This window comes from Chlorocebus sabaeus, chromosome 13, assembly GCF_047675955.1.
Source record: "Chlorocebus sabaeus isolate Y175 chromosome 13, mChlSab1.0.hap1, whole genome shotgun sequence".
Lineage (NCBI taxonomy): Eukaryota > Metazoa > Chordata > Mammalia > Primates > Cercopithecidae > Chlorocebus > Chlorocebus sabaeus.
The window spans coordinates 74,799,056-74,825,139 of NC_132916.1; the positions used below are offsets into that span (position 1 = coordinate 74,799,056).

A 26,084-nucleotide genomic window follows, 5' to 3' on the forward strand; every position below is an offset into this window, starting at 1 on the left:
AGACACTATGCTAACTGAAATAAACCAGGCAAAGAAAAGATAGATACTGCATGATCTCACTTACCTGTGGTATCTAAAAACACTGAACTCACAGAAGCAGAGAGCAGAACGGTGGTTACCAGAGGCTGGAGTTTGTTGGGGAAGGGAGTGGGTTAAACGGTACAAAGTTTTAGTTAGACAGATGGAACAGATCTAAAGATCTACTGTACATAATAATGTATTGTATACAGCTGTCCCTTGGTATCCATAGGGAGTTCTAGGATTCCCACTGGATATCAAGACTTGCAGATTTAGTGCCTTACATAAAATGGCAGTGTTTACATAATAGCCTGCACACATCCTTCTGTATACTTTAAAATCATCTCCGTATTACTTATAATACTTAATACAATGTAACTCTTATGTAAATAATTATAGTGTCTTTTAAAAATTTGTGTTTTTTAAATATGTTGTATCGTGATTTTTTATTGTTGCTGGGTTTTTCTTGAGTATTTTTTATCTGCGGTTAACTGAATCTGCTGATGCAGAATCTGCAAATATGGGAGGCCAACTGTACTTGAAAACTGCTAAGAAGGCAGATATTAAATGTTCTTATCACAAAAATTGGTTAAGTATGTGATGGATATGTTAGTTTGACTCAATCCTTCCATAATATCTACATATATTAAAACATCATGTTGTATACTACCACAAATATATACAGTTTTTCACTTGGAGTTAACAAAGAACTATATGAGAAACTGGATGAAAAAACACACTCCCTTGTCTCCAAATACATAACACTCTAACGCGTGTTACAGAATATGGAGAAAAACGTAAAAGGATGGTTTATCTGCTGGTTTGGCAATTGAAATGAATGCTTTATACTGTCTTAATGAGCACTATACACATTCTACTGCTCTTTGTCATGTTTCTTCTATTTTAAATATGTAAATAAACTTGGGTTCAAATCTGCCGGCTTTTGAGAAGACTACTCAATGCGGTTACTACTATAGAAAGTAAATATTCACATTGTTAAAAAAAGGTAAGATTAACACAGGAAAAAGGGAATGGGTTACATACAGGCAAGGCTGCTTGCAAAAAAGCAAAAAAGTAACAAAAGGAAATGTGGATACTAATCTATTCCTGTATAAGCTGTTAACACAGTATGAACATTCTCAAGACAGGTAAACTGGTAGCCTCAGGCAAACTCATTATTTAGCTACAGCAGTAAACAGATGCAAAGTTAAGCTTTGCTTATGCATTAGGGATGCATACTATGTTATGCATTAGGGAATGTCATGCATTAGGGAAGACTGTACATGGGAACAGAAATCCCACAAACTTGCTAGATAATCTCTTAATATATTAGGTTGATAAAGCTGTACTTAACTATAAGCACCTCTGTCCTCTTCTGACATTATTGTCCCTTTCCTTACTCCCATCCTTTCTCCTTAGTCTCTTCAGCACACACACACCCCCAATCCTAACTTTGTGCTTAATGTTTGGTTTTCCTTCATGTTTCTGAAACATTAATGACCAAGGCCCAGTTTTGGAGTAAGGACACAGCTTCTGTCCTGTACCCTCACTGACTGTATCTTTGTCATTCTTTTCTCCAAGGCACTAATTCTCTCTAAGGTCAACTAGAAAACTGGGATGGGAGACATAGAAAGTGTTCCCACTCAGCTCATGGCTGTTATCTCTCCTGGTTTTCTACTCAAGACACAAAGTCAGCAGCCAGGAGAACTAAAATGCTTAAAAATAAAGAAGTGAAGTAAAGTGAAGTCTTTCACTTTCTGGAAAATAAAGTGCAAAGTTAAAAGCTCCAGAATTTGGGGCAGGAAGTCAACACACTGAAAAAACAGTAGAGACCCAATAGCACCAAAGGCCAATAAAGAATATTTCCAATGAAGTTTGGCCTGGAAGTCACTTAGTAACACAACTCAAGATCAGAAATGTCATGTGGCTTCTTATCTGCTCTAACAGGTGCCACTAACTTGTTTTTATCAGAGTTAAGTCTCATTGGAATAAGGTGTTCTATAGTTGCAGCCTCCTGTTGTAAAATGTGGAGAACCTAACCTTTGAATTACAAGTTGTTAAATGTGTTAAAATGACAGAAAATTCAGTTTTGTTTCTTTGTCATATGTTCAGTAGACTGAAAAAATTCTTCTAATAAAGTAACCAAGTAGCATCTGATCTAGATTTTAATCCTCTCCCCTCCAGAATGAGATGAACTATTTCACTGATGCAATTTCAGAGGGATGAACTGCTTCTTATGCACTGAAGACTTATTATTGGGGAAAAAAGAGGGTGCATCATTAATAGTGAAAATCTGAGTATTGGTGTAGAAAGATACACTGTAGCTTGGCTTTACTCTATTTCGATTCATGTCCATATCCTATCTACTGAGATTCCTTACTTAAGGGAGAAAGGAAAGGAATGAGAACACATATGAGAGTTCTCTGCTGCAGCAGCAAAGGGCCACTTGCACTTGATTTACACATATAAAAGAAAAATAATGCTCAGTGACTAGGAAGGTATTGTTCCTTTGTATTTCATTTCAATGACTTTATTAGAAAAGTGAATACTGGAGCACTATCTGAAACAGGGCTTGGCAATCCATCACCCTGAATTAAGAGCTTGTTACTCAATATACCCCTTTGTCACCAATCTAGTTCTTCCTTTTCCTTTGCCATTTTCTATTTTTTCTATTTACCTCATCTGCCCACATCTTTCTGCCACCTCTTTTTCTGTGCAGGACCTGTGGATTCCCATGGTCATGCTTAGCTCCATTTGTAAAATTAAGAGCTAAAGTCGCTGCTGACTCCTCAAGAACATCAGAGAAAAGTCAATGCAATGAAGATGATGAATACACTCAGTCTTATTTATTTATTTTTTTTTTGAGACAGAGTCTCGCTGTGTAGCCCAGGCTGGAGTGCAGTGGCCGGATCTCAGCTCACGGCAAGCTCCGCCTCCCAGGTTCACGCCATTCTCCTGCCTCAGCCTCCCGAGTAGCTGGCACTACAGGCGCCCGCCACCACACCCGGCTAGTTTTTTGTATTTTTTTAGTAGAGACAGGGTTTCACCGTGTTAGCCAGGATGGTCTCGATCTCCTGACCTCGTGATCCGCCCGTCTCGGCCTCCCAAAGTGCTGGCATTACAGGCTGGAGCCACTGCGTCCGGCCCAGTCTTATTTTTTTAATCAAACAAAAGAGAGAACATTCTTGTTTGGAGACTACTTTATGTCAACAAGCAGGCTGTATCTTTAGAGATTTTATATATATTAATTAATATTTGTATTCATACATAAGAAATACACACAAATATATAGGAAAAACTTCCAAAAAAGTTTTATATTGAGTGGATTGTTAGTCAAAAGTTACTTCCTATTTTGGTATTTTCTGACTTCTGTTACTTTTATTCTAGACTTTTCTTTTTGAAATAGAGCTAACTCCTTCAATGTGTGTGTGTTGTCCATAGTAGGTTCAGCTGAGTAAGATCAGTTAACATTGTTTTATTTCTGTCTGCACCTGTTGACCATGCTAAAACCCATACTGGTGGCCACAGATACAATTGAGTGCAGTTATGAAGCTTGTATGATTGGTGCTACAAAGGGGAAATACTTTTTAAGCACATGTGTAGGGCAAGTACTGGGTTCTTCAAGCATTCACATGATATTTGAATAAAGCTCAATGGAAATTATGTCTAGGCTGTGGAAAATCTTACAAGTGTACTAGGCCACAAAAATATTATCCTGTTCTTTTAAACATTTTGCATACTTATTTCAAAGATGTAAGTTAGCAATGGAAAAAAAGTTAAGAATTTTATTTGGATACAAAGGCTCTTAGGGTTACTAGGTATACAGACTATTCAATTGTTATCCATCCATGCATTCAAATACTTACTGAGTGTCTATTATATGCCAGGTATTGTTCCAAATGCCTCATATAAAATAGTGAATAAAACAACATCCCTACCTCATGAAAAGTCCTCTACCTTTTAATGGAGTTTATACTCTACAAATGATGTTTTCATAAAGATAATTTCATAAAGATAACTTTTAGTTCATATCTTAGAAGTCTCTACTGTGTGTTCAATTTATTGCAAGCTATGGATAACTTTAACATGAGGCTAACAGTTCAGAATTACAAGTATTAACTTGGCCAGTGAAGAGAAAGAGAAATGGTATTTTTTTTTTTGCAATTATATTTAGTCATAACATATTTTAACAAAAAATATACAACTGCATTCCAAATTTACCAGTTAATGTTCATGTTATACAAATCTTGTCTTATATAAGAATATTTAGATAAATATATTTAAATATAATCACTTCTGGATTATATTTACCAAATTATTTTATTCCTATTTTAAACTCAGTCAGAATTTCATAATTCGTTTTTTTCCACTCAGATGTTTAATTATATTTTAAAAGTGTGAGACAGATGTCACAAAAGATCTTCAAATTAATTGAACAAAAATTCAAATTAAAAAAGAACAGAACAGGATTCCACATGTAGAATTCTACAATACTATGGCTAGGCTTCTCTGTGAGTTGGAATGTAGAGATACAGAGTTTTTTTCCTACAAACAGGCCATATAAGGTATCTCTATTATTAAGATATTTGCTTGCTAAAAATGCAGATTTCTGGACCACATCCCAGGTCTAATGAGTCAAAGTTTATGGAGGTAGAGAATGAACAAAAATACTTATTTTAAAAAGCAGGCCAGTTGATGGTCAGATACTTAAAAGTTTGACAAGAGAAGCAATTGTGTAGTATGTGGTGGGTGGAGAGGGTGCTGTATTGCTGTCACTGTATCTACGTAGTGGTTATGTCTATTTTCTCCCGGACAGAAATTCTTATTATCTAAGACTCTTGTTCATTATAGGGTCAGGGTTTCCACTGGCAAAACGCTTTGTATGAAACCTAGCCAAACATAAGACACAGGGAACAAGACACATGGGCCATATGTTCTGCCAAGAGGCCCACTTCACCATCCAAAATGCCTGGCAGTTGTCAGAACTTGCAAGGGGAATTTTGTTTACTTTGTGAGATGCCCAGTAGGTTCCAAAGGTCATTTAGGAATACTGTCACACTGTTGCTAGGGAAGAAATGGTCTTCAACTTAAGTGTATCCACCAAACAGGACATTTGTGATCCTAGTATTCATTTTGTATCTATGGTCAATCAACAGCATTCCTTACATTGGAAAATCTCTTATTTCCAAGAAATACTACTTAAAAATGTCTACTACTAATAAATAGTAGTTTTATGTTTTCTAAATATCTTTTATCCACAAAACAGCTATATGACTAAGCAGTATGCATGATATATGGTTTGCTATGTCTGAGAATCTTGACATAAATACAGTGAAATAACCATTTCAGAAAAAAATTTCATATTTCAGAAAATATAAATATTTCAATTAAATAAAAAATTACTTATCACTATTGTTTGTTAAAGATCAGGGATTTGATAATCAACAGTAATATAAATAGTTTAGAAATAATTGGAACTAGTAGTTCTAAAATTTGAAAATAATGCCTTAATTATTTACACACAGCCATCTTTATTTACATACAAATCCAAAATAGGCAATATGACCTTTTATGTGGAAGTTCCAAAGAGTCACAAGAGAGGGGTGAAGTCTCAGAATACAATAAGCAGATGTTTCAAGGAGGACATGACAGACAGCAGGGCAGAAATGTGACAGAAGTCAAAAGAAGAGACAGGAAGCACAAGGCAAATATGGCAGACACAAATGGTAACAGAAAAAGCAGCGAAGAGCCAACCTGAACATGGCATGAAGCAATGTGAGGACATCGAGGAGGGATAAAACTTGCCCGCACAATGATAAAATATTCAGTCTTACGTTCAAGAAAAGAAAATGTAATTACATGTGCATCTTTTTATCAAAGGGAAATTATCTTTAGTAAATTCTATAATCTTAATTTTTTTTAAAGATGCTTCAGTTAATTCACGTGTTCATCAATACCCATGAAAGACAGCGAGAAGTGAGAGCACAATAAACAGTATTTACACACTGATATCCCTGCTCCAACAGCACGGCACATGTAACTGTGCCAATCTCTATCCTGGGTGTCTAGGAAAGTTGCCATAAAATGAACAGGTGTTTGGATTTGATGGGCTCAATGACTCAGTTTCGTAGAGGTTGTGCTGTTTACTGGTAGCTAGAGCAATCACTTCCTTAACCTCTCTGCACAAAACCTGACACAGCAGTTCTTTCTTACGCCAGTTCCTTGTACTGTGATGCATGCTTTTACCTAAGGGTGAGCCACTTCTTCTTAGCCACAAAGGCCATCTCTGGCCCTTAAGATGCTGTGGCCAGAGGAAGAGAATGAAGAGAAAAAAGGAAGGGCTAAGAAAGACTATCTTTATGGGAAGGAAAAGAGAAACTATAGGAGTGGGAAGAAAGGCGGAGAGAGGGACTGGGAAGGAGCGTAGCTCTCAGTGTTGCAGGCAGGATAAAGAGTAACTGTCAAATGCCTCGGCTGCACCGTAAGTCACCTACCTCTTCATTCAGTAACTCTTAGGCATTTGCTTTAAAAATACAGTCCTCCCTCAGTATCTGTGAGGGACTGACTGCTTCCAAAACCCCTGTGGATATCAAAATCCCAGGATGCTCAAGGCCCTTGTATAAAATGATGCTGTACTTACATTTAACATACACACATCCTCCTGTATACTTTAAATCATCTCCAGATTACCTTATGTAATCCCTACACATCATTTCATTTGCATGGATTCAACGTAAACTCAGCATGCTGCAAATTCAAGTTCTCCCCTTAGAACTTCATGAAATTTTTCCTTTTCTAAATATTTTTGATCTATGGTTGGCTATATCCACAGACACACAGGGCTGACTGTAAAATGTATTCAGGGGATTCACCGATAGGGAACAGGACAAGATGATCCTTAGGTCATGATGCTCTCATCACGTACCCTTGCCTATTCTGTTCCTCCTATACTGTCCTGCACTTCCTTCCTGCTTGTTCACCCTCTCACTTTTCTTCTTTCACTGCTGGACCTTTCGCTGGCGCCCCCTGGAACTTGTATTTCATGAAACAAACTGTTTCATATTTTCTACCTCTTGTAGAAATACTGCTCTTCACTTCCCTGCTCTAATTAGAACCTGGCTATCCTCTAAACATACTGGTCTCTCAGCAGCCCTTTTGAAAGAAGGATTTGAGTGTTGCATTTGACTGCTGGTACGCAAATGCAGGTTTCAGAGCATTAGTTCTCATTTGTATAACAACTTCCATTTTTTGAGCCTCCTGAAGCCCAGTTATCCCAACTCTACTCTTTGCTATAATTTACTGAACCCTAACTTTGGTGCCTAATTTACTCTATACCTCAACTCTAGATATTACATACTGTTTGTCTGGACAACTCATCCAAAATTCAGGTCTCACTGTTTAATCTTCTAGCATCTTTTCTTCTCCTTCTCACTTGAGTCACCTACTTCTACAGTCACATCTGGCAGACCTGTCCTCTCTGCAATGACTATAATTTCCCATTCTCAGATAAGAACACTTATGTTTACATCTTTTGTGCTCAACAGATATTTGACTTCAATGAAACCTCTACTTTCTATACATCAACATTCTCCTTCTTTTCAAGAAACTTATATTACAAATTATCCTTTCTCCTATATCTTCAGTCTACCCTTTTTTTTCCACTGGAGATTAAACATGCTCAAGAATCTTTTGTCTTAAACAAAACAACCAAAAAAAAGTGATGTCTTTCTGTACTCATATCTTCTGGTTACAATTCTGCTTCTATCTCACAGTTAAATTTATGAAACAGTTGGGCATTTTTTGTACTTATTGACTTCCTGCTCATCCCTCAATCCCTCCCAATCTGCTTTCTGCCTCTACATTTGTATTAAAAGAGCTCCTTCTAAAGTCATCAGTGACCTCATTAGACAAACTAGTCCATACTGTAGTTGATCCACCTTCAGAACTACTGCCTCCTTACCGAAGCAGAGCTTCCCTGTGGCCTTTGTTGCCAGCATACCCCACTGGATTGCCTGTCCCTGGTTGTTCCTTCTCATTTTCCAGCCCTCCCAACTTGATTCAATCTTTTAAAGTTAAGGACTTCATAGGACGTGATCTGAAGCAAACTTTTCTGTTAGTGACTCTGAATTTTGTATCTCCAGCTCCACTTATCAACACTTTTCTGGACAGTTCTACTTGGATGTCTTAGGCACCTTAAATATGGTATGTCTAAATGTATCCTCTTCCAAATTCCTTATATCATTAGCCATACCACTACCTACCTGCTTATTCACATCAGAAACCAGGGGTGATCTATGAAATCTCCTTCACTAATGCTGCCAACATTCTCTTACTATCTTTACCTTAAACATGTCTAGAATATACCCAACGTCTCTCCATTTCTACTGCCATCACCCAAATCATTGGCTGCCATCAGCCAAATCATCTGCTCCATTGGCCTATATGTCTGTTTTGGTACCAGTACCATTCTGTTTTGGTTACTGTAGCCTTGTAGTATAGTTTGATATCAGGTAGCGTGATGCTTCCAGCTTTGTTCTTTTGTAGTGCTTATCACAATTATAACACATTATTTGTTAACATCTGTGCTTCTTGCCCCAATTCAAACTCCTTCACCAATCTCCACAAGAGTAGTAACCATATCTGTTTTATTTATGTGTATGCTGCGTCTATGAGGCCTAGCACACCGCCTGTGTGCTAGTATATGTCCAATACATATGTGTGGAATGAATGGATGAACGTTTATTCTAACTGTGGGATTCTGTTTATCCCAACAGACTAAAGAGCAATATGACTGATATTTTCAGGTTTTACTCAAATAACAGTGAAAAAGAGCAATTAAAAGTTATTTAATGCAACTACAGTTTTCTTGGGAGAAGGGTACCCTAATAACTGCCTAACTACTGGTAGTGAATTTCAACTTATAGCTGATTCTACTTACAAACCACATTACTTAAAAGTGAAAAGAGAGTATCAAAAACTCAGAAGAAGGAATAAAGAATACTTCATCTTGCTTAAGAGTCAACCCCACCATTCTCTAATTCTCATTCTCTAATTATTCCTTAAAGCCCACATTTGCTACTACATTTAGATACTGATGTGTCTTTTGTTTAAGTTTGGTTAGAAAAAAAATATTAAAAAAGCATATTTAAGGAAAAGAAAGAACAAAATAGTCTTGGCTTTTTATTAAATACCCCTTAAAAGCAGTAAATCCAATTACAGATCCAGTCTGGATATCAAATTATAGCAATTTTCTTAAAATTCTGAATGAAGCATGGAAAAAAATTAGGAAAATAAAGCCAAAATTTGGCTTTACCCTGAAATAGCAATCCATGCTGTTTAAAAAGAACATTACATCTATCTTGTAGCTGCGTTCATTAGCCAATTTATTTTATCCTTCTGTTTAGACACATCGTTTTTTCCTTAGATCCAGGGTTGAGTAAAAGAATGAGGAAAACTCTTACTTTAAATAAATCTCTAATGTAACCAGACCTCTATCTACTTGTGGTAGATAGCAATATTATAGAGGATGATAGGAAACTGGAATTTTAAGCTGTTACATTTTAGCCACAGTGTACATGACTATCACTATTATGTTTGAATAAGCATTCTGTGTTCCTCTCACAATAAAAAATTAGATGGTTAAGCTGAGGCTTTCAGGCAGTATATCTATGGACAACAGTGGTATCTACCTATTCACTGTCAAGCTTGTTATGATGCTCATGCTTTCTTAATCAGATACTGCTTCCTATATTATATTGCCTTACCTATGCTTCTACGTGTTCCTGACCTACTTTACCTTCACAGGGATGTCCTCCTCCTGGTTTGCTTTCTCTGAGGTGAAGACATATGAGATTTCTTTGTGAGATGTGGTCTGGCGGCAGATTGCACACTTAATGGAGCTTCTGTGAGATCCCACGCTGTATTGTTCAATAATTATAGAAATGCATTCATTACAGAAACAGTGACCACAGGTCAGTACTGCCCACTAAAAAGAAAACAGAACAAGCCTTAGTGCTATCAAAGATGCCTTACAACTTAGAAGTATATCAAAAGGAGAAGAGAATCACAATTTTTCTTCCCAAAGATTTTATGACATTAATATTCTTTGTCATAAAGCCAAGTTGTGTCTTTAAATTAATTTTTTATTCCAAAGTAAGCTTTCATAATCTTTGGTTGTGTTCATCCTAAAAGTGAGCATGATAGTCATTGTAGAAAGGTGGTGGTCTCATTTCTGTATTTGGGAGGAACGTAAATCAGTCCTTCAGCACTCTAACAATAGATATAACAGAGGGAATCAGAACATTAATTTGGAGATAATAACATACTCGACATATTCCATTTAGTTTAAAAAACAGATTTATATTTTCACAATTAAAGCACTTATATAGAAAATAATTATGGGTTAGTTAGTATCTCAAATTTATTTTGAAAGTGGTTCTGGTTATTTTTTTAAAAATACAACCAAAAAGAAATTATTATTATTTTTTAGATAGTCTCGGTCTGTCACCCAGGCTGGAGTGCAAATGACGCAGTCTTGGCTCACTGCAACCTTGCAACCTCTACCTCTAGGGTTCAAGCGATTTTCCTCCCTCAGCCTCCCGAATAGCTGGGATTACAAGTGCTCGCTGCCACGACTGGCTAATTTTTGTATTTTTAGTAGACAGGGGTTTCACCATGTTGACCAGACTGGTCTTGAACTCCTGACCCCGTGATCCACCCGCCTTGGCATGGGATTATAGGCGTGAGCCACCGCACTTGGCCAAAAAGAAATTTTTAAGAAACCCCTTGTCTTATCTGGAAAAAATAAAATAATCCTCTGTGAATCTCTGCAACATACCATGGAGACTTTTGCCCTCTTTGGCAATGAGAGATGTAAAAGAGCAATAGATTTAGTCTAGGTGTAAGTTCTAAAAGCTATGGCATCTTAGAAATGTAGATTTAACTTTTTTCATCTGGTAAAAACAATAAGAAAAACTGTCTTTTGAGTGACAAAACTTCTAAATCCTTAAGCTATGTTTTTTGTTTTTTTTTTAGGATATGCACATGTATGGAAAGAAAGTATGAGGCTGGCCCACTTGAGGTTCTTTGCTGGATCAACTAAGATGCTCTTAGGAAAAGAATTCACATTGAAAGAAGAGAAAATTGAGGTATATAAGCTTGGTTTTAAAACCACTATTTTGCCTATTATCAGCTAATACTATTCCTACTGTTCTCTAGCTGCACCTCTGCCAGAGTCCACAGGAGTTAAGATTAATGAAACTGAAGAGCTGTTTTACTAGTATTTTTGTATGACACAGAGCAGCACTATATTGTACTTTATGTACCTCTAGCGCCACTGGGGTACTCTATTAGAAAGGAGTTTTCTGACTCAATGGAGCTCAAAATGGACGAACTAAATATCAAGACAGGTCCACCTACATGTGCAATGGAGAAGAAGCAACGAGATACCTGGCACCTGAGCATTAGGAGTGACAGGAAGCTGACTGACCCAAACAGAAGAGACAAATGACAATGCCTCCAGGGGCATCAGCTGGTATATATGAGTCATCTCTGATAGATTCTAATTTAATAACTCTAAATTAGAAGAAGGGGAGAACTGGGGAGTCAAAAAGGAAAAAAAATATATAGCTACTATACACTGTGAATATGAACAGGGCTTGAAAAGTAGTTTTGTTACTATTATTGAAATCCAATATGGTCTTCTAGGTTATGCTACAATTAAATGAACTAATGTATATGAAAGAACTTTAAAAACTGAAAATGTTTTAAGACAAAATGAAATAAAATGTCTGAGACAGTCACTTAGTTGCATAAATCTTATCAAAACTAAAAGCAAAAAAGACTACTTTATGTCATGATTTCTTCCATTTTTATCACAACTTTTATCACAGTTTCATCACTGACTTTTGTCAGAAGTCACCAGCATTTGTATACTACTATTTGCTCAGTTTCCAATGTAGCATCTTTCCCTTTAAGATGTATTACCACATATTCTTGTGATCTCACCTTCTCCAACATCTTGGAAACCAAAAGGTACTTTCTTCTTGATTATTACTGGTCAGAATATGGAATGCATATATTTACCTTTCAACTCTCGGTTCCATAGAAAAAAACAGGCAAGAATATCTCTACTTCTTCAACAATAATAGGCTTATCTTTCAAATTTTCAAGGGCAATGAATATTCTGATATATATATATATACACACACACACACACATAGATTTATCATAGAAAGCAGAAACTTGTATTTTCATAAATTGCAGTTCTCCTAAAGAATGTTTATGAACGTTATGTATATTAATATTCACAAAGAAATATATTTAAGTGGTCTACCAAAATCACATCTAAATTTCCGTAGGAGAGATTAATTTGTACTCTAAAGTACAAGTATTATGAGATATTAATACTGGCAAGTAAGAACTGTGATTCTATACTAATGTAATTCCTTAAGTAAATCTATGTGTGTTATATTACATTTCTGTATAATTACTGAATAACTATATTAACCTGACAAAGTCAAATTACTGGACACAACCTTGTGACTGGAAACAATGTTCCAAACTATGCATCTTTAATGAAAAAGATGGGGTCATTCTAGAAATATTTTTTCACTTCCCATTTCAGAAAAGCATTGCTCAAATATCTAACCCTATGCATGTCACCTAACCTCTAGTGCTATCTTTAAGATGATGGTAATACTTGCCTTTCATAGAAACTAGTGGTGGGAAAAACGAGAGAGCGCAAAAGAAAAATTTTATGTAGAAACCTTTGAAAACCATAAGGTATTTTATAAATGTATCTGATGTTTATTATAATTTTACCTGTTTTCCCAGCTGTCGAGCACAGATTGGACAAGGTTCTGGATTAATACCTCCCGATGTTTTGTCTTGAGACTATCCAAAAAAGAATTAAAAAATATATTAGTTACATTTTTACATATAAAACCTGATCCATGTTTTGTAACTCATTTATGGAAATGAATACTGGCAATTATAATTTACATAATCTAACAATGTAGATGACCCATCAATATATTACCTAACATTATTATTCCTGAGACTTACTTACAAATATCATTTATTCAAGGAGTGGAAAAAAAAAGAAAACAATTTTAATCATACAGATTGAATATTCCTAATCCAAAATCCGAAATCTGATGCTCCAAAATCCAAACTATTTGAGTGCTGACATGACAATCAAGGTAAACGCTCATCGGAGCATTTCAGGTAACAGATTTTCAGATAAGGCATCTAAACAAATTGAATCAATGAATTTTTCTTTTCCTCTGTTAATTATTGATTTTTATAAGTAAATCAATAATGTATGTATATATTTTACAGTTTTATAATGTCCATTTGTTCTTACCATATAGATTCCGATTCATTTTACTATGTTGTCCAGTTTTCCTTTTTACATATAATAAATCACTTACAAATTTAGTGACTTAAAGCAAACATGTTTCCCATGATACTACAGGTGATTTGGGGATGGGCTGAGTTGGCTGGGGTTGGATGGTCTATGAAGGCCTCATGCTCATGTTTGGCAGTTGGTAGGCTATCTGTTCTGCACGGAGGGCTGAGCTGAGGGTTCTGCTGCTCAAGAAGGTAAACTAGGCTTTTTCAGATAGTCTCACAGAGTTCCAAAGGGCAACAAGAATGGGAGGGTCACTGCTGTAGCACTTTGTAAATAATCTACCATAATTCACAATAGCTCTTCTTTTCCAATATGTCAATAAAGAGTTGACATGTATATAAACGGTGAGATTATAAATATTTTAGGCCTTGTGGGCCATATGATCTGTGTTGTAACTACTCAATTCTGCTACTGTGGCATGAATACAGACACAGACAATAGATAAATGAATGAGTGTGGCTATATTCCAATAAAACTTTACTTACGAAAAAAGGTAGTGGGATGAATTTTTCCCATGCATAATTTGCAGATCCTTAAGTTAAACAAGTTATAAATTTTCCTCTAAGCACTGTCACATATTTTTACTTTCACTCAGTTCAGAGCATTCTTTAACCTCCATTTTGACTTCTTCTTTGACCCATGCGTTATTCGGAAGTATCCTGTCAATTTCTAAACTTTTAGGGATTTATCTAGTTGCCTTTCCATTACTGATTTCTGGTTTAAATTCCTCTTCAGTCAGAAAACATGCTCTCACATACTTTTAAGAGCTGCTTTTTGAAATAGCATAAGGTCTATTTTGATAAATGTTCCATGTACACCTAGAAAATATGCATTCTGAAGTTGTTGGGTGTAGTGGTCTGTGTCAATTGGGTCATATTTGTTCATTAGTGTTCAAATGATCAATAGCCTTACGGACTTTTTTGTCCATTCCTCTGGAGCAATCTTATAATAGTTTACCTCTGCTTACCTCCTTCCTTTGTGCTACTGACATATATTTCAGTTCTATATGTTGCATAACCCATAAGACAGCACTGTTGCTTTTAAATAGTCAATATCCTTGCATATTTATTCACGTATTTAAGCTTTTGCTCTTCATTCCTTACTGTAATTGCATCCTTCAATCTGAAACAATTTTCCTTCAATCCAAAGAAGCTCCTTTAATACTTATTGTGATGTGGGTTTATTGGAGATGACTTTTTCCAGTTTATGTTTGCCTGAAAATATCTTCATTTCACTTTTTTTAAAAAAGGAAATTTTCATTAAGTATAGAACTTTAGCTTGGCTGTTTTTTTTCTTTTAGCAGTTTGAAGATGTTCCAATGTCAACTGGTTAAACTATGGAAACACTGAAACATCTCTAAAGGTGAAAAGAAAAACACCTCTATGTAGTCACCAGTTTTATTAGTGCTCCTTTGTAAGTATTAAGTGTTTTATCTCTCAACTTTTTTTATTTCTATTTTTCATTATTTTTGGTTTCCAGCAGTTTGACTATGATGTACTTAGGCAGTATTTTGTTTTTTTCTTTACTTATTCTGCTTAGTGTTTCTTAACTTCTTGAATCTTTGAGTCATTTGTCATACTTTTATCAGTTTTAGAAAATTCTCAGCCATTATCTCTTCAAGCTCCTGTCCTATTCTCTTCCTCTTGAACTTCAATTATAAGTATGCTAGATCTATAAAATTACAAGTATGCTAGATCAAACAACTGTGTCTCAAATCTCTTTTGCCCTATTTTGCTCTTTTTATATCTATGCCACTTCAAATTGGGTATTTTCTATTGTACTGTACCTAAATTCATGAATCCTGTTTTTTTCTGTATCTGGTTTCCATTCAGTGAGTTTTTGATTTCAGATACTGTATTTTTGCAGTTCTATAATGTCCATTTAATCCTACCGTGTAGATTCCAGTTCATTTTATCTATGTTGTCCAGTTTTCCTTTTCCTTTCTTTCACATACAGGTTGAGCATTCCAAATCCAAAAATCTGTAATCTAGAACACTCTAAAATCATAAACTTTTTGAGTGCTGATGCAATACTCAAAGGAAATGCTCACTGGAGCATTTCAAATTTTGGATTTGAGATGTTCAACCTACATAAAATTGTTGATAGATATTGTTAAAGTGCTTTTAGGAAAAGCTTATATAAATTTATATTTCCATTGGTAATGCATAAAGTGCATCCATTCCCTGCCCTTTTTCACCACTGGGGTGTGTAATCATTTAAAATATCTGTGCCTACTTGTTGGCAGAAAATAGCATCCGTGTAATTTGATTTTTCCATCATCATAGATTAAATGCTTTTTCTTTTATTAATAGCCAAATGGATTTTCCTAGGTAGATTATTTATATCCTTAAAATTTTAAAATTTAAAAAATATTTTAACATATAAACAATGACGTACAAGATAACTGTCTTTTTATTTTGACTATCATATTTAAAGTATAGAAATCTTACATTTAAAAAACTTATGCCCAGGAATGTTGAGACATTTTTCCTGTCATCTTTTTTTTTTTTTATTTTTGAGATGGAGTCTCGCTCTGTCCCCTAGGCTGGAGTGCAATGGCACGATCTCAACTCACTGCAACCTCTGCTTTCCAGGTTCAAGTGATTCTCCTGCCTCAGCCTCCCGAGTAGCTGGAATTACAGGCGTGTGCTACCATGCCGGCTAATTTTTTGTATCTTTAGTAGAGATGGGGTTTCACCATGTTGGTCAGCATGGTCTCAAACTCCTTGGCCTCCCAAAGTGCTGAGTCACCATGCCCAGCCTAAGTGTTATCTTCTTAATGTTAGCAATTTGCATGAAACTTTTAAATTTTTTTCTTCTTTTTACCTTTCAGAACAAGTGTTGGTAATCATAACAGTAATAATGATCTTAATAATATTAATAGCAGCAAAAACCTAGAAAGTGCTTAACAGAGCAGAAACTACTCTGGCATTTTACATACATTAATTCACATAATCCTCAAGACAGCCCTATACTATAAAGTAGTGTTGATATCATTCTCATTTTACTGATGATGCGAGGAAAGGTGAATAACTTAAATAAAGTCACATATCTAGAAAATAGTGGAGTCATGATTCAAAATTGGGCTGTCCAGATCCAAAGTCTATCTTCTTAGTCGCCATGCTATATCTATAATGAATGTCTAACTTTTCATTTTGTCTGAGATTTACTGATTCACTTAAATATATGTTATGCCAGTTTCCAGAAGAATTCAAATCTATAGCTTGTCCTCACTTGCCCTATCCAAATATTTACTACTATATCTTGCCCCTAGAAGGTTCTCTGTCAACTAGCAAAATATGAATGCCTGCAATAAAATGAAATTATATTTAATCAATGACCCACCAATTCATCAGTGTCCAATATAATACTTAGATCACAACTCAGAACATGTGTTTTGAATTACACTTAATATTTGAAGTCTACCTTTATCACCATGTACTCTGATTTAGTAGCTTTCCAAACACACTTCACAGTTTCAAATAACAAATTACAAAGTATTTTTGTATTTACAAATGAATGCATGTGTATAAATTGTATTATGCCATTTTCACCAAGAGATATGTTGTAATACTTTTACTATTCGAGGCTTTGAACTACAGTCCATTTACATTGTTCTCTACTATACAGTGCATGCCTTCTATATCATCTGCATAATATAATTTCTATAGATACAATATTCTTCTGTGATCTCTGTAGCTATTGTAGAGACATAGTTAGTGTTTGGACTCATATAACACAAAATATTAATTTAAAAAATTTGCACCATTATGAAAGGAGTCACTAAAATCGTTTATGATAATACAGCATAGGAAAAAGTAGCATGTCTTAAAAACAATACCTTCTCCAAATTAGTTAGGTAAAGAAGCTGCCCAAGTTTTTTCTGAAGCTGTGATGTAGCAACAGCTTTATCATTCAGTAGTTTTATTCGGTTTTGTTCTACCTAAAGAAAATAAAAATAAAAACTTCTTTATTCTTTCAGAAAGACAGTTAAATTATATTAAATATGAACAATTATCCAGTAACACAAATGTTCTGTTTTTTAAAAAAACCCATTTACATTCTAAAACACAAGTTTTCAAAATGGATACTAGATAATATACTTCAAATGACTTCTTTTTTTTTGCTTCATGAAAGGCACAATTCAGTGCAGAGTTCTTTCAAATAGGAAATGTCCCTGTGTACCTGAAGTTAGACAAAAAATAAACTTAAATTCTATTATGTACCATTTTTTTCAGTAATACATCCATGGAATAAAGAAAAGTTACATGATTTGTTGCTCTGGCCTCAGTGATTTCATGAAATCCAGGAAAGAATTTCTCTGCCCTTCTTTCCTCTGTCCCCCTGGTAGAATACAGCAGACAGAGAAGGAACACTCAAACAAGAATGTATTTTCTCAGAAAAACTTAATTCAGAATTCACATTTAAGTGAGATAGTATATAATGAATATATCTAAATTTTTCCAAATTACAGTCTCCAAGCTGTACAGAAAGACTTAAAGCACTAAACAAATAAGGAATAATGAATTATAAAGGAAATAATATCTTTTAATGGAGAATAAAAAAGATTGGTGGAGTACTGTTTTTAAACCTGAGTTACAAAGACAAATTTATTAGAAGGTAAAGTTGTTAATATTAGTTCATCATTAGCAAAAGAAACACTGCAAAAGAAAAGGTTTCAGTTGTTTTTAAGGAAGATTTTTCTAGTTCTGATAAAACTAAGGTAACAGAAAATGTCTAAAAAGTGACTGAGAATATCCATTGGTCTTAATAGCACATACAAGGTTTTAAACTCAAAAACAGATGAACGTGCAACCTGGAGAGAAACAAGATGCACCAAAATGCTAAGCATGTAATAGATACGAAATTGCTCATCTTCGACCATTTTTGATCTACAAAGACAATCTTCTATGGGTCAAATTAAAAATGGAGATTAAATATACACTTATAGTAGAGCTCAGTGCCCTGATTCTGCCTCTTCTATGGGTCTCTGATATCTGTGACATCTGCTTGCTGTTCCCTTCTCTGTGATTTACTTGCCAATTACCTCATGTGGTTCAATGATATGAAGAACAGGCGGATTAGGCTTTGGCTCCCTAGGATCACGCACTCTTAGTCGTTCTGTAGCCATTGCAAGTTCATCAACAGCAGACACACGATTCCTCAGAGCCATCCAATATTCATGAAGCAACTGAACAGAAAAGACAAACACAGTGGTAAAGCATGTAATTAAAACTGGTTAAAACCACCAAGATGTGCCTTCAGCAAACATCTTCAATGAGATCTCACATTTTTTCGCTATGTGTCTAAAACAAGTAGTTCCTGGGGTCATTTTTAGAATGAAATGTGAATGAAAAAATCTCTATAGGACACTGCCTCTTTAGATTCTCAGGAACAGAATACAAAGATTTCTTGGTAGGACCAAAAATCTTGATAAAGTCCAATTGTAGGCTGCCAGAATCTCTTCTCTGTTTTATTTTTTTAAAATGTTTTTATTATAACATATTTCACATATTCAACTATGTATAAATGGCATGAAGAATACTAAAATATACAATCAAGTACCCACCATCTAATTTAAGAAAGAATAATATGAATTCCTTAGAAAGGCTCTGCATGTTCTTTCTCAACTGTATCACTCTTTCCTCACATATCCCTCCTTCAATACCTAACCATGGAGCAACCACTATTCTGAATTGTACTTATTCTGCTACACTTTTCACTGCACTTACACTATATGAAACGTATTCTTAATAATTCAGTTATATATGTTTCTGAAATTCACAGAAATGGTATCAATCAGTATGCATTTTTTGACAGGCTCTCTTCACTGACTTTACATTTTCAGGTAGATCTGGTGGATATGCATAGCAGGACCTCATTCAAGTTGCTCTTCTGTGAAAAGGTCTGCAAAGTTATGCACAAAAAAAATGTACAAAGACCTGGGAGAACTGCACAATAAGCTCTCTTCTGGATAAAGGGCATGTGGCCAAACTGAGTCGAAAGGAAGAATACAAGGGAAACTGCACATCGTACATAACACTTCTTCCAAAGCTTACTGTAATTAACTGTGTTAATCTGCTTTGTATTCACAAGAGTAATGTGTGAGAAAAAAATTATTATAAACCAATGATTTCGATGCTATAAAAGTATTCCCCAATTTATGACATACGAACTGATAGTACAAATAACTACCTTTCTGCATAAAAATTTTTATCCTACTTTAAAAAAGCAAGACTTTAAAAAAAAGAAACTGAATGAAAATATGTCATAATAAATAAAACACTTCTTTCCTTCCTTCACCTATCTCACCTGCAAAGCAGTACAATGGATAACTAATGCAAATAAAACAATAATTGAAAATTAATGAATATGAAATCTCAAGTACAGAGTTTTAATATGATGGAATCATTAAAGAACAAATATGAAAGGGCATATTGGTCTTTATTCACTGGAATGGTTTCCAGACTTATAGGATGAGAAGTATTTACTATGTTCCCCAGTCTTTAAGGTAGTTGGTGCTTGCTTCTTATTCACAGAACGAAAACAAAGCTCTAAATTTCATACAATAGCAGTGGAAGATCAAGCTAATAATAGAATGAAAACACTTTCATGGCTAAACAAAAAGTTTCATATAAGTTCCAGTTTAATAATGATTTTCTTATAGTAGTTTAATAAATAGAATGTCTTTGAGTATTATGGTATTTGCTATCCTTTATTACAACAATTACATTTTAGGCAAAGAGAAATTATGCCACCCCAATCCGAAAAGAAGATTTTAAAAAACTAGAGAGAGAGAAAAAGTAGCAGTCAAAATTGATGTAAAAAAGAAGGAATTTTTAATTTTGGAAGGAAGTTTTAAAATACTATACCTTATATTCCTTCTTCCATGCTTCAAAGAGATCCATTGAAGTGCTTCCTTCATCAACGAATTCAACATCAAACCTATGTGATTTTGCAAATGATAGTATTGCTTTCATAGATCGCTCTGTCTCACTTATTGCCCAGAGACCCCGGGTGGTGGTAGGTGCTCGATCATCCACCAGTCCTTCTTCATCTTCTATCATCTCCTCAAATATTGCAGTCTGGCCTTTGACTCTGAAAACATAACAGAACAAAACAACAGTAACTGCTATCAGTGAGTGAAAAGCACTGTAAATGAGTGATATTAGCAAAGCAAATACAGAAGCAGGGTCAGTAACTTCAACAACAACTTTCAATGTGAGTTCTAAAAGAACATGTTTGGAAGTCTTTGGAAAAAACAAAGAAACCCTGGAAAAGCTGAAAACATCATAAATTTGGCCAGTTTTTTTTTTTTTTTTTTAATTCTATCGTGTAGACTGTAGTAAACAAAAAGACTACTGATTCATTTGCCATAACACAACACAAAAATCTTGTTTTCTTCCTTCACATGCAGAAGTGAACGCTTGGCAAGGAAACATGCGGGGAAAATTTCTATTCTAGAGAAGTTATATCTGTTGGAGATGAATGAACAGAATTTGGATAGAAACATGAAGAAATGTATTATTTACTTCAGTAATAACAGAAACAGATTTGACCTAAAACAGAATAGTAACATAACTGGATGAAAGTGGACACATTTATTATTCTAGCAAGCTTCCCTCTGAGAATCCAGGTGTTTGTGACAATGTTTACTTATGGTTTTATTAAAGTAATAACATATTTGATTATGTCATTCTTTATTCTTGAAGAAGTTATGCCAGACACTGTAAGTTCTACCTCGAATAGCAGTAAAATGCTAGTAAAATCTGTATAATTCGAATCCATTGGACTCTAGAGTCCAGGATTTTACCACTCCCCAAAACTGCACCTCAATTAGTTATATATTACTACACTAAGAACATTTAGGGGGTAACTTCTGGATAGGTAAAATTGGGCATATTAAACAATCAAAATGCCAAAGGTGTACTCATCAATTTAATTAAAGAAACAATATAATAAAGGTTACTGTGGGGGAAAATATAGTCATATCAAATACTGAGTCTTGAAAAATGTTTCATTTTCTTGACAGGTAATAATCAAATAGAGAACTTACGTGTTGGAAAACAGCTTTGATTCATACTCTGTGAACAATTCATCAGCTTTACAAAAGACACAGCTGAAAAAAGAGATTAACAGAGAAACATTCACAAACATAACCAGCAATCTGATAATTTTAAGGAGAAGCTTAATATTTTAATTTCATTTCTCTTTCTACTAGATACGCCATTTTAGAAAAAAGAAATCACATGGTTTTTCATACCTTGTCCTTGAGACTTTATTTTTTCTTAAATTAGATTGATACATCTCTTTCTACTTCCGTCTCAATTAAAACAAAAAAACCTTTACTATATGAGTCAATTGTTTCTTCTCTAAGAAATCTAACTTAAATAGTACCATTTCATTGTATGATTTCTTCCATTACCTACCAGTTGAGAGGAAGTCTGGCTGGTCGGAGGTGGCAGACTGTTGCAGACTCAATAACATTACGAGATGGAGGTCCCTCCAGGTTTTTTACAGCCTCTCTTACTAGCTTCTGGCATTTATTTAGCTCTTCCATTTGTGTTGTAAGTAAGAACTGAAGACCTCTGCAATCACGGAACCTGATTCCCACACCAGCACCACACACAACACAAAGAAAAGAATAATAGGTCAATTTCCTTAAATTCAGAAAATGGTTGCCAAACAAAGTGTTAAAGAAACTGCTGTTTGGTTTTTTTTTTTTTTTAAACCAGCAACATTTGACTGAGTTTTCCTTAGTGTATTCAAAGTCTAATATTGGGCTGTCTACTGTAAAAGACACCAAAAAAAATTTGATAGTCCTGTGATCAGGAACTGAAAAAGAGCAGGAAAAATGTATGTCTCTGTCTCAGATATCTTTGAAAGTGTACGATTGCCACATTCTTCCGTTTTAAGCCTGACTACAGATAGCCCTCCTGACATCCTTGTTCTATATGAGGAGGTGCCTGCAGGATGAAACATAAAAGCAGAAAATTGGGAAGAAAGAAGAAAAATGGCTAAGAGTTATACTCCTTGGTTGAATATATATATATGTATATACATTTAATTAAATCTGTAATTATGAACTATATACGAGGCACTTTGCCAAGCACTTTTCCTGTATAATTTCAATAGTTACTAATGTGCTCACATTATGAAGTGTAAAATATTAGAGTAACTAAAGTAACAAAGGTATGTGGCAGTTGTGAGTTAAACCCAATTATAGTACCCATAAAAAAGGCTGCAAAAAAGAAGTATGAATGTGTGTGTATAAGTTTATGAATGGAGAAAAAAAGTCAGTAATAATGAAAAATTAGAAACTAAAAAATACAAGGATTTCTTTGCTTTTAAAGTTATGATAGACACTTTTTCTTCCTGTTTTCTTACTTCTCTGACATAGAAAGCTTGCCAGTTTGTTGCTTGTAGTTGCTGGTTATTTCATTTCGCACTCGCTGAACAAGCTCCTCATCAATAGTAAATTCTATTGCTCTGTGGATCACATTTAGCCACCAAGGAGAATTAGAATGAATCTGTAAAAAAGGTAGCAGTTAATCAATTATTATTTTTTTTTAGTACTCACAAAGCTTCCATCACTGGGCAGGGTGGCGTCAAAATTCAAAGAAAGTAATAAATGCTAATCTCAAAAGGACTATCACAGAGGGGAGATGAGTATACATATTCCATGTACAATGCTCGCTTCTTCTTTTGAAAATATAATTAAAAAGAAACCCCTATTTCCTAGCTACTCTGGATAAATGAGAATTTATTGTATGCATTTATATAACAAGGCTGTAACTAAAAAAATTATTAACACCAAATGAAAATTCAATAATCTATATATGTGAAAAGTCACAGGTCTCTTTATTAGCATAAGAAAGCCTTCATTCTAATCTTTAACTAATTGAACTAGATTCTACTTAATGAATAACATAATGAATACTTAATGAATACTAATAAATAAATTAGAAAGACAAAAATTTGCAACACCTGATTTAAACATTGAAAATAAAAGTGTATTTGTGTAACCTCTTCAGATTTTGCTACTGATTTCATAAAAGTGAAATTTTAGAAATGACAAATGGTATAAATTCTGCAGGAAAAATAACTGTGGTTCTAATGTTTTAACATTTTAAAACATCTCAGAAACAAGATAAAAAGGAGGGTACAGAAGTCTTTACTTCAAAAGACAACAGTTATATACTCAAGGTCAGAGAAAACCTATGAGTTCAAAAGAAAGAGAACTCAAATAGTTGACTTATTTATGCAATTCAAATAGTTGACTTATTGATCATTCAACCAATAATCATTGCTAACAGTTAAATAAACTTGTATTGTGGGTCAGGCAATGCACTAGGTGCTAGGAATTCCAAGATGTATAAAAAATTCAAGTTTCTCCCCACAAAAAAACCAAAACCCAAAATGATATCTGGAGACAAATACAAGTAAGAAACACTGCATTTTGGCATACCTTTCTTTGAAGCTCATGGATAGTCTGCTGCACAGGATATAAAGCTTGCTGGGCTTCAGCAACTTCTGTATTACACTTGCTCATATAGTGCTCTCGCAGCTGTTTGGCCTGTGTTGAAACACAGAATATAAATTTTCACTCCCAATCCAGAATATAATTCAGTATGATGTTTCAAGAAGAATGGCTCATTTTATATATTTAAAGTTACTTAACTGCATTTAAACATATAAGTACAACTACACTGTAGAGAACATAAAAGTCACACTAAAAATTCCTTATATATGGAAGTTAACAAAATGTACCTGTCGAAGTAACAAAATTTAAGAAACACCAAAGACTTGTTTGCCAAATTTTCATTTAAATTATTTTTTTAGTTAGAATAAGCAAAGAGGGGAGAAAAAGAACAGTAATATTTCAAATGATAGGCAAAGCAAAGACACCTTTCTAAAATTTGGCTAATTGAGTTATTAAAATTTCTTAGAGTTACTGCAGTTTAAAAATAATCCTTGAGAATATACAGTAATATAGGTGATAGGGACTAAATTTTGTTTCCCCAAAATTCATATGCTGAAGTCCTAAGAAAGTAGATTTTAAATGTTCTCACTACACACACACACACACACACACACACAAATAAAAATAGGTAATTGATATGTTAATTAGTTTGATTTAGCCATTCTTTTTTTTTTTTTTTTAATTACACATTAAGTTCTAGGGTACATGTGCACAACGTGCAGGTTTGTTACATGTGCCATGTTGGTGTGCTGCACCCATTAACTTGTCATTTATATTAGGTATATCTCCTAATGCTATCCCTCCCCCCACCCCACAATAGGCCCCAGTGTGTGATGTTCCCCTTCCTGTGTCCAAGTGATCTCATTGTTCAATTTCCACCTATGAGTGAGAACATGTGGTGATTGGTTTTCTGTTCTTGCGATAGTTTGCTGAGAATGATGGTTTCCAGCTGTATCCATGTCCCCACAAAGGACATGAACTCATCTTTTTTTATGGATGCATAGTATTCCATGGTGTATATGTGCCACATTTTCTTAATCCAGTCTGTCACTGATGGACATCTGGGTTGATTCCAAGTCTTTGCTATTGTGAATAGTGCCACAATAAACATATGTGTGCATGTGTCTTTATAGCAACATGATTTATAATCCTTTGGGTATATACCCAGTAACGGGATGGCTGGGTCAAGTGGTATTTCTACACTGTTTTCCACAATGGTTGAACTAGTTTCCAGTACCACCAACAGTGTAAAAGTGTTCCCATTTCTCCACATCCTCTCCAGCACCTGTTGTTTCCTGACTTTTTAATGATTGCCATTCTAACTGGTGTGAGATGGTATCTCATTGTGGTTTTGATTCGCATTTCTCTGATGGCTAGTGATGATGAGCATTTTTTCATGTGTCTGTTGGCTGTATAAATGTCTTCTTTTGAGAAGTGTCTGTTCATATCCTTTGCCCACTTTTTGATGAGGCTGTTTTTTTTCCTGTAAATTTGTTTGAGTTCTTTATAGGTTCTGGATATTAGCCCTTTGTCAGATGAGTAGATTGCAAAAATTTTCTCCCATTCTGTAGGTTGCCTGTTCACTCTGATGGTAGTTTCTTTTGCTGTGCAGAAGCTCTTTAGTTTAATTAGATCCCATTTGTCATTTTGGCTTTTGTTGCTGTTGCTTTTGGTGTTTTAGACATGAAGTCTTTGCCCATGCCTATGTCCTGAATGGTATTACCTAGGTTTTCTTCTAGATTTAGCCATTCTAGTGTCTACATATATCAAAATATCACTCTCTACTCATAAATATATAAAATTTTTGTTAATTAAAATAGTTTACCAGAGCCCCTCCATCCCCAAAACAACCAGTGCAAAAAGGTTGTGCATATTTCATTTTTTATCTTGACGACACAAATAAAGGCTCCGTTTATAGGTTCAATACATTTCAAACATACCTCTTTTGATTTAGCTCTTTAATGTTTAACAACAGCAAAAATCCCTGGAAGAATCTGCATAATAAGCTATTAACAATTTATAGTAAAATAATTTATAATATCACTCTTCGATGTCATTCTTTCAAAAACAGGCAACACTTTTAGTAGAGGAAACTTCTTTGAGACAACTACCACCAAAAATTTGACTTTATTTACCCCCTTAAAAAATATAGAGAAAGGTGGAGAGACT

At 34.6% G+C, this 26,084-nt stretch overlaps 1 protein-coding gene across 3 annotated transcripts in view; it reads right to left on the reverse strand.

Moving 5' to 3' along the window:
- SHPRH (SNF2 histone linker PHD RING helicase) overlaps positions 1-26,084 on the reverse strand; it is an 83,064-nt gene that overhangs the window by 17,863 nt on the left and 39,117 nt on the right. For all 3 annotated transcript variants that reach the window (XM_008006739.3, XM_008006740.3, XM_008006742.3), the window contains 9 exons: positions 23,901-24,008; positions 22,820-22,962; positions 21,862-22,035; positions 21,489-21,551; positions 20,305-20,530; positions 18,480-18,623; positions 17,274-17,375; positions 12,841-12,912; positions 9,815-10,003 (listed from right to left, as the gene is read on the reverse strand). In XM_008006739.3, the coding sequence (XP_008004930.1) occupies positions 9,815-10,003; positions 12,841-12,912; positions 17,274-17,375; positions 18,480-18,623; positions 20,305-20,530; positions 21,489-21,551; positions 21,862-22,035; positions 22,820-22,962; positions 23,901-24,008 (1,221 nt within the window). The remainder of the gene's footprint in view (positions 1-9,814; positions 10,004-12,840; positions 12,913-17,273; positions 17,376-18,479; positions 18,624-20,304; positions 20,531-21,488; positions 21,552-21,861; positions 22,036-22,819; positions 22,963-23,900; positions 24,009-26,084) is intronic.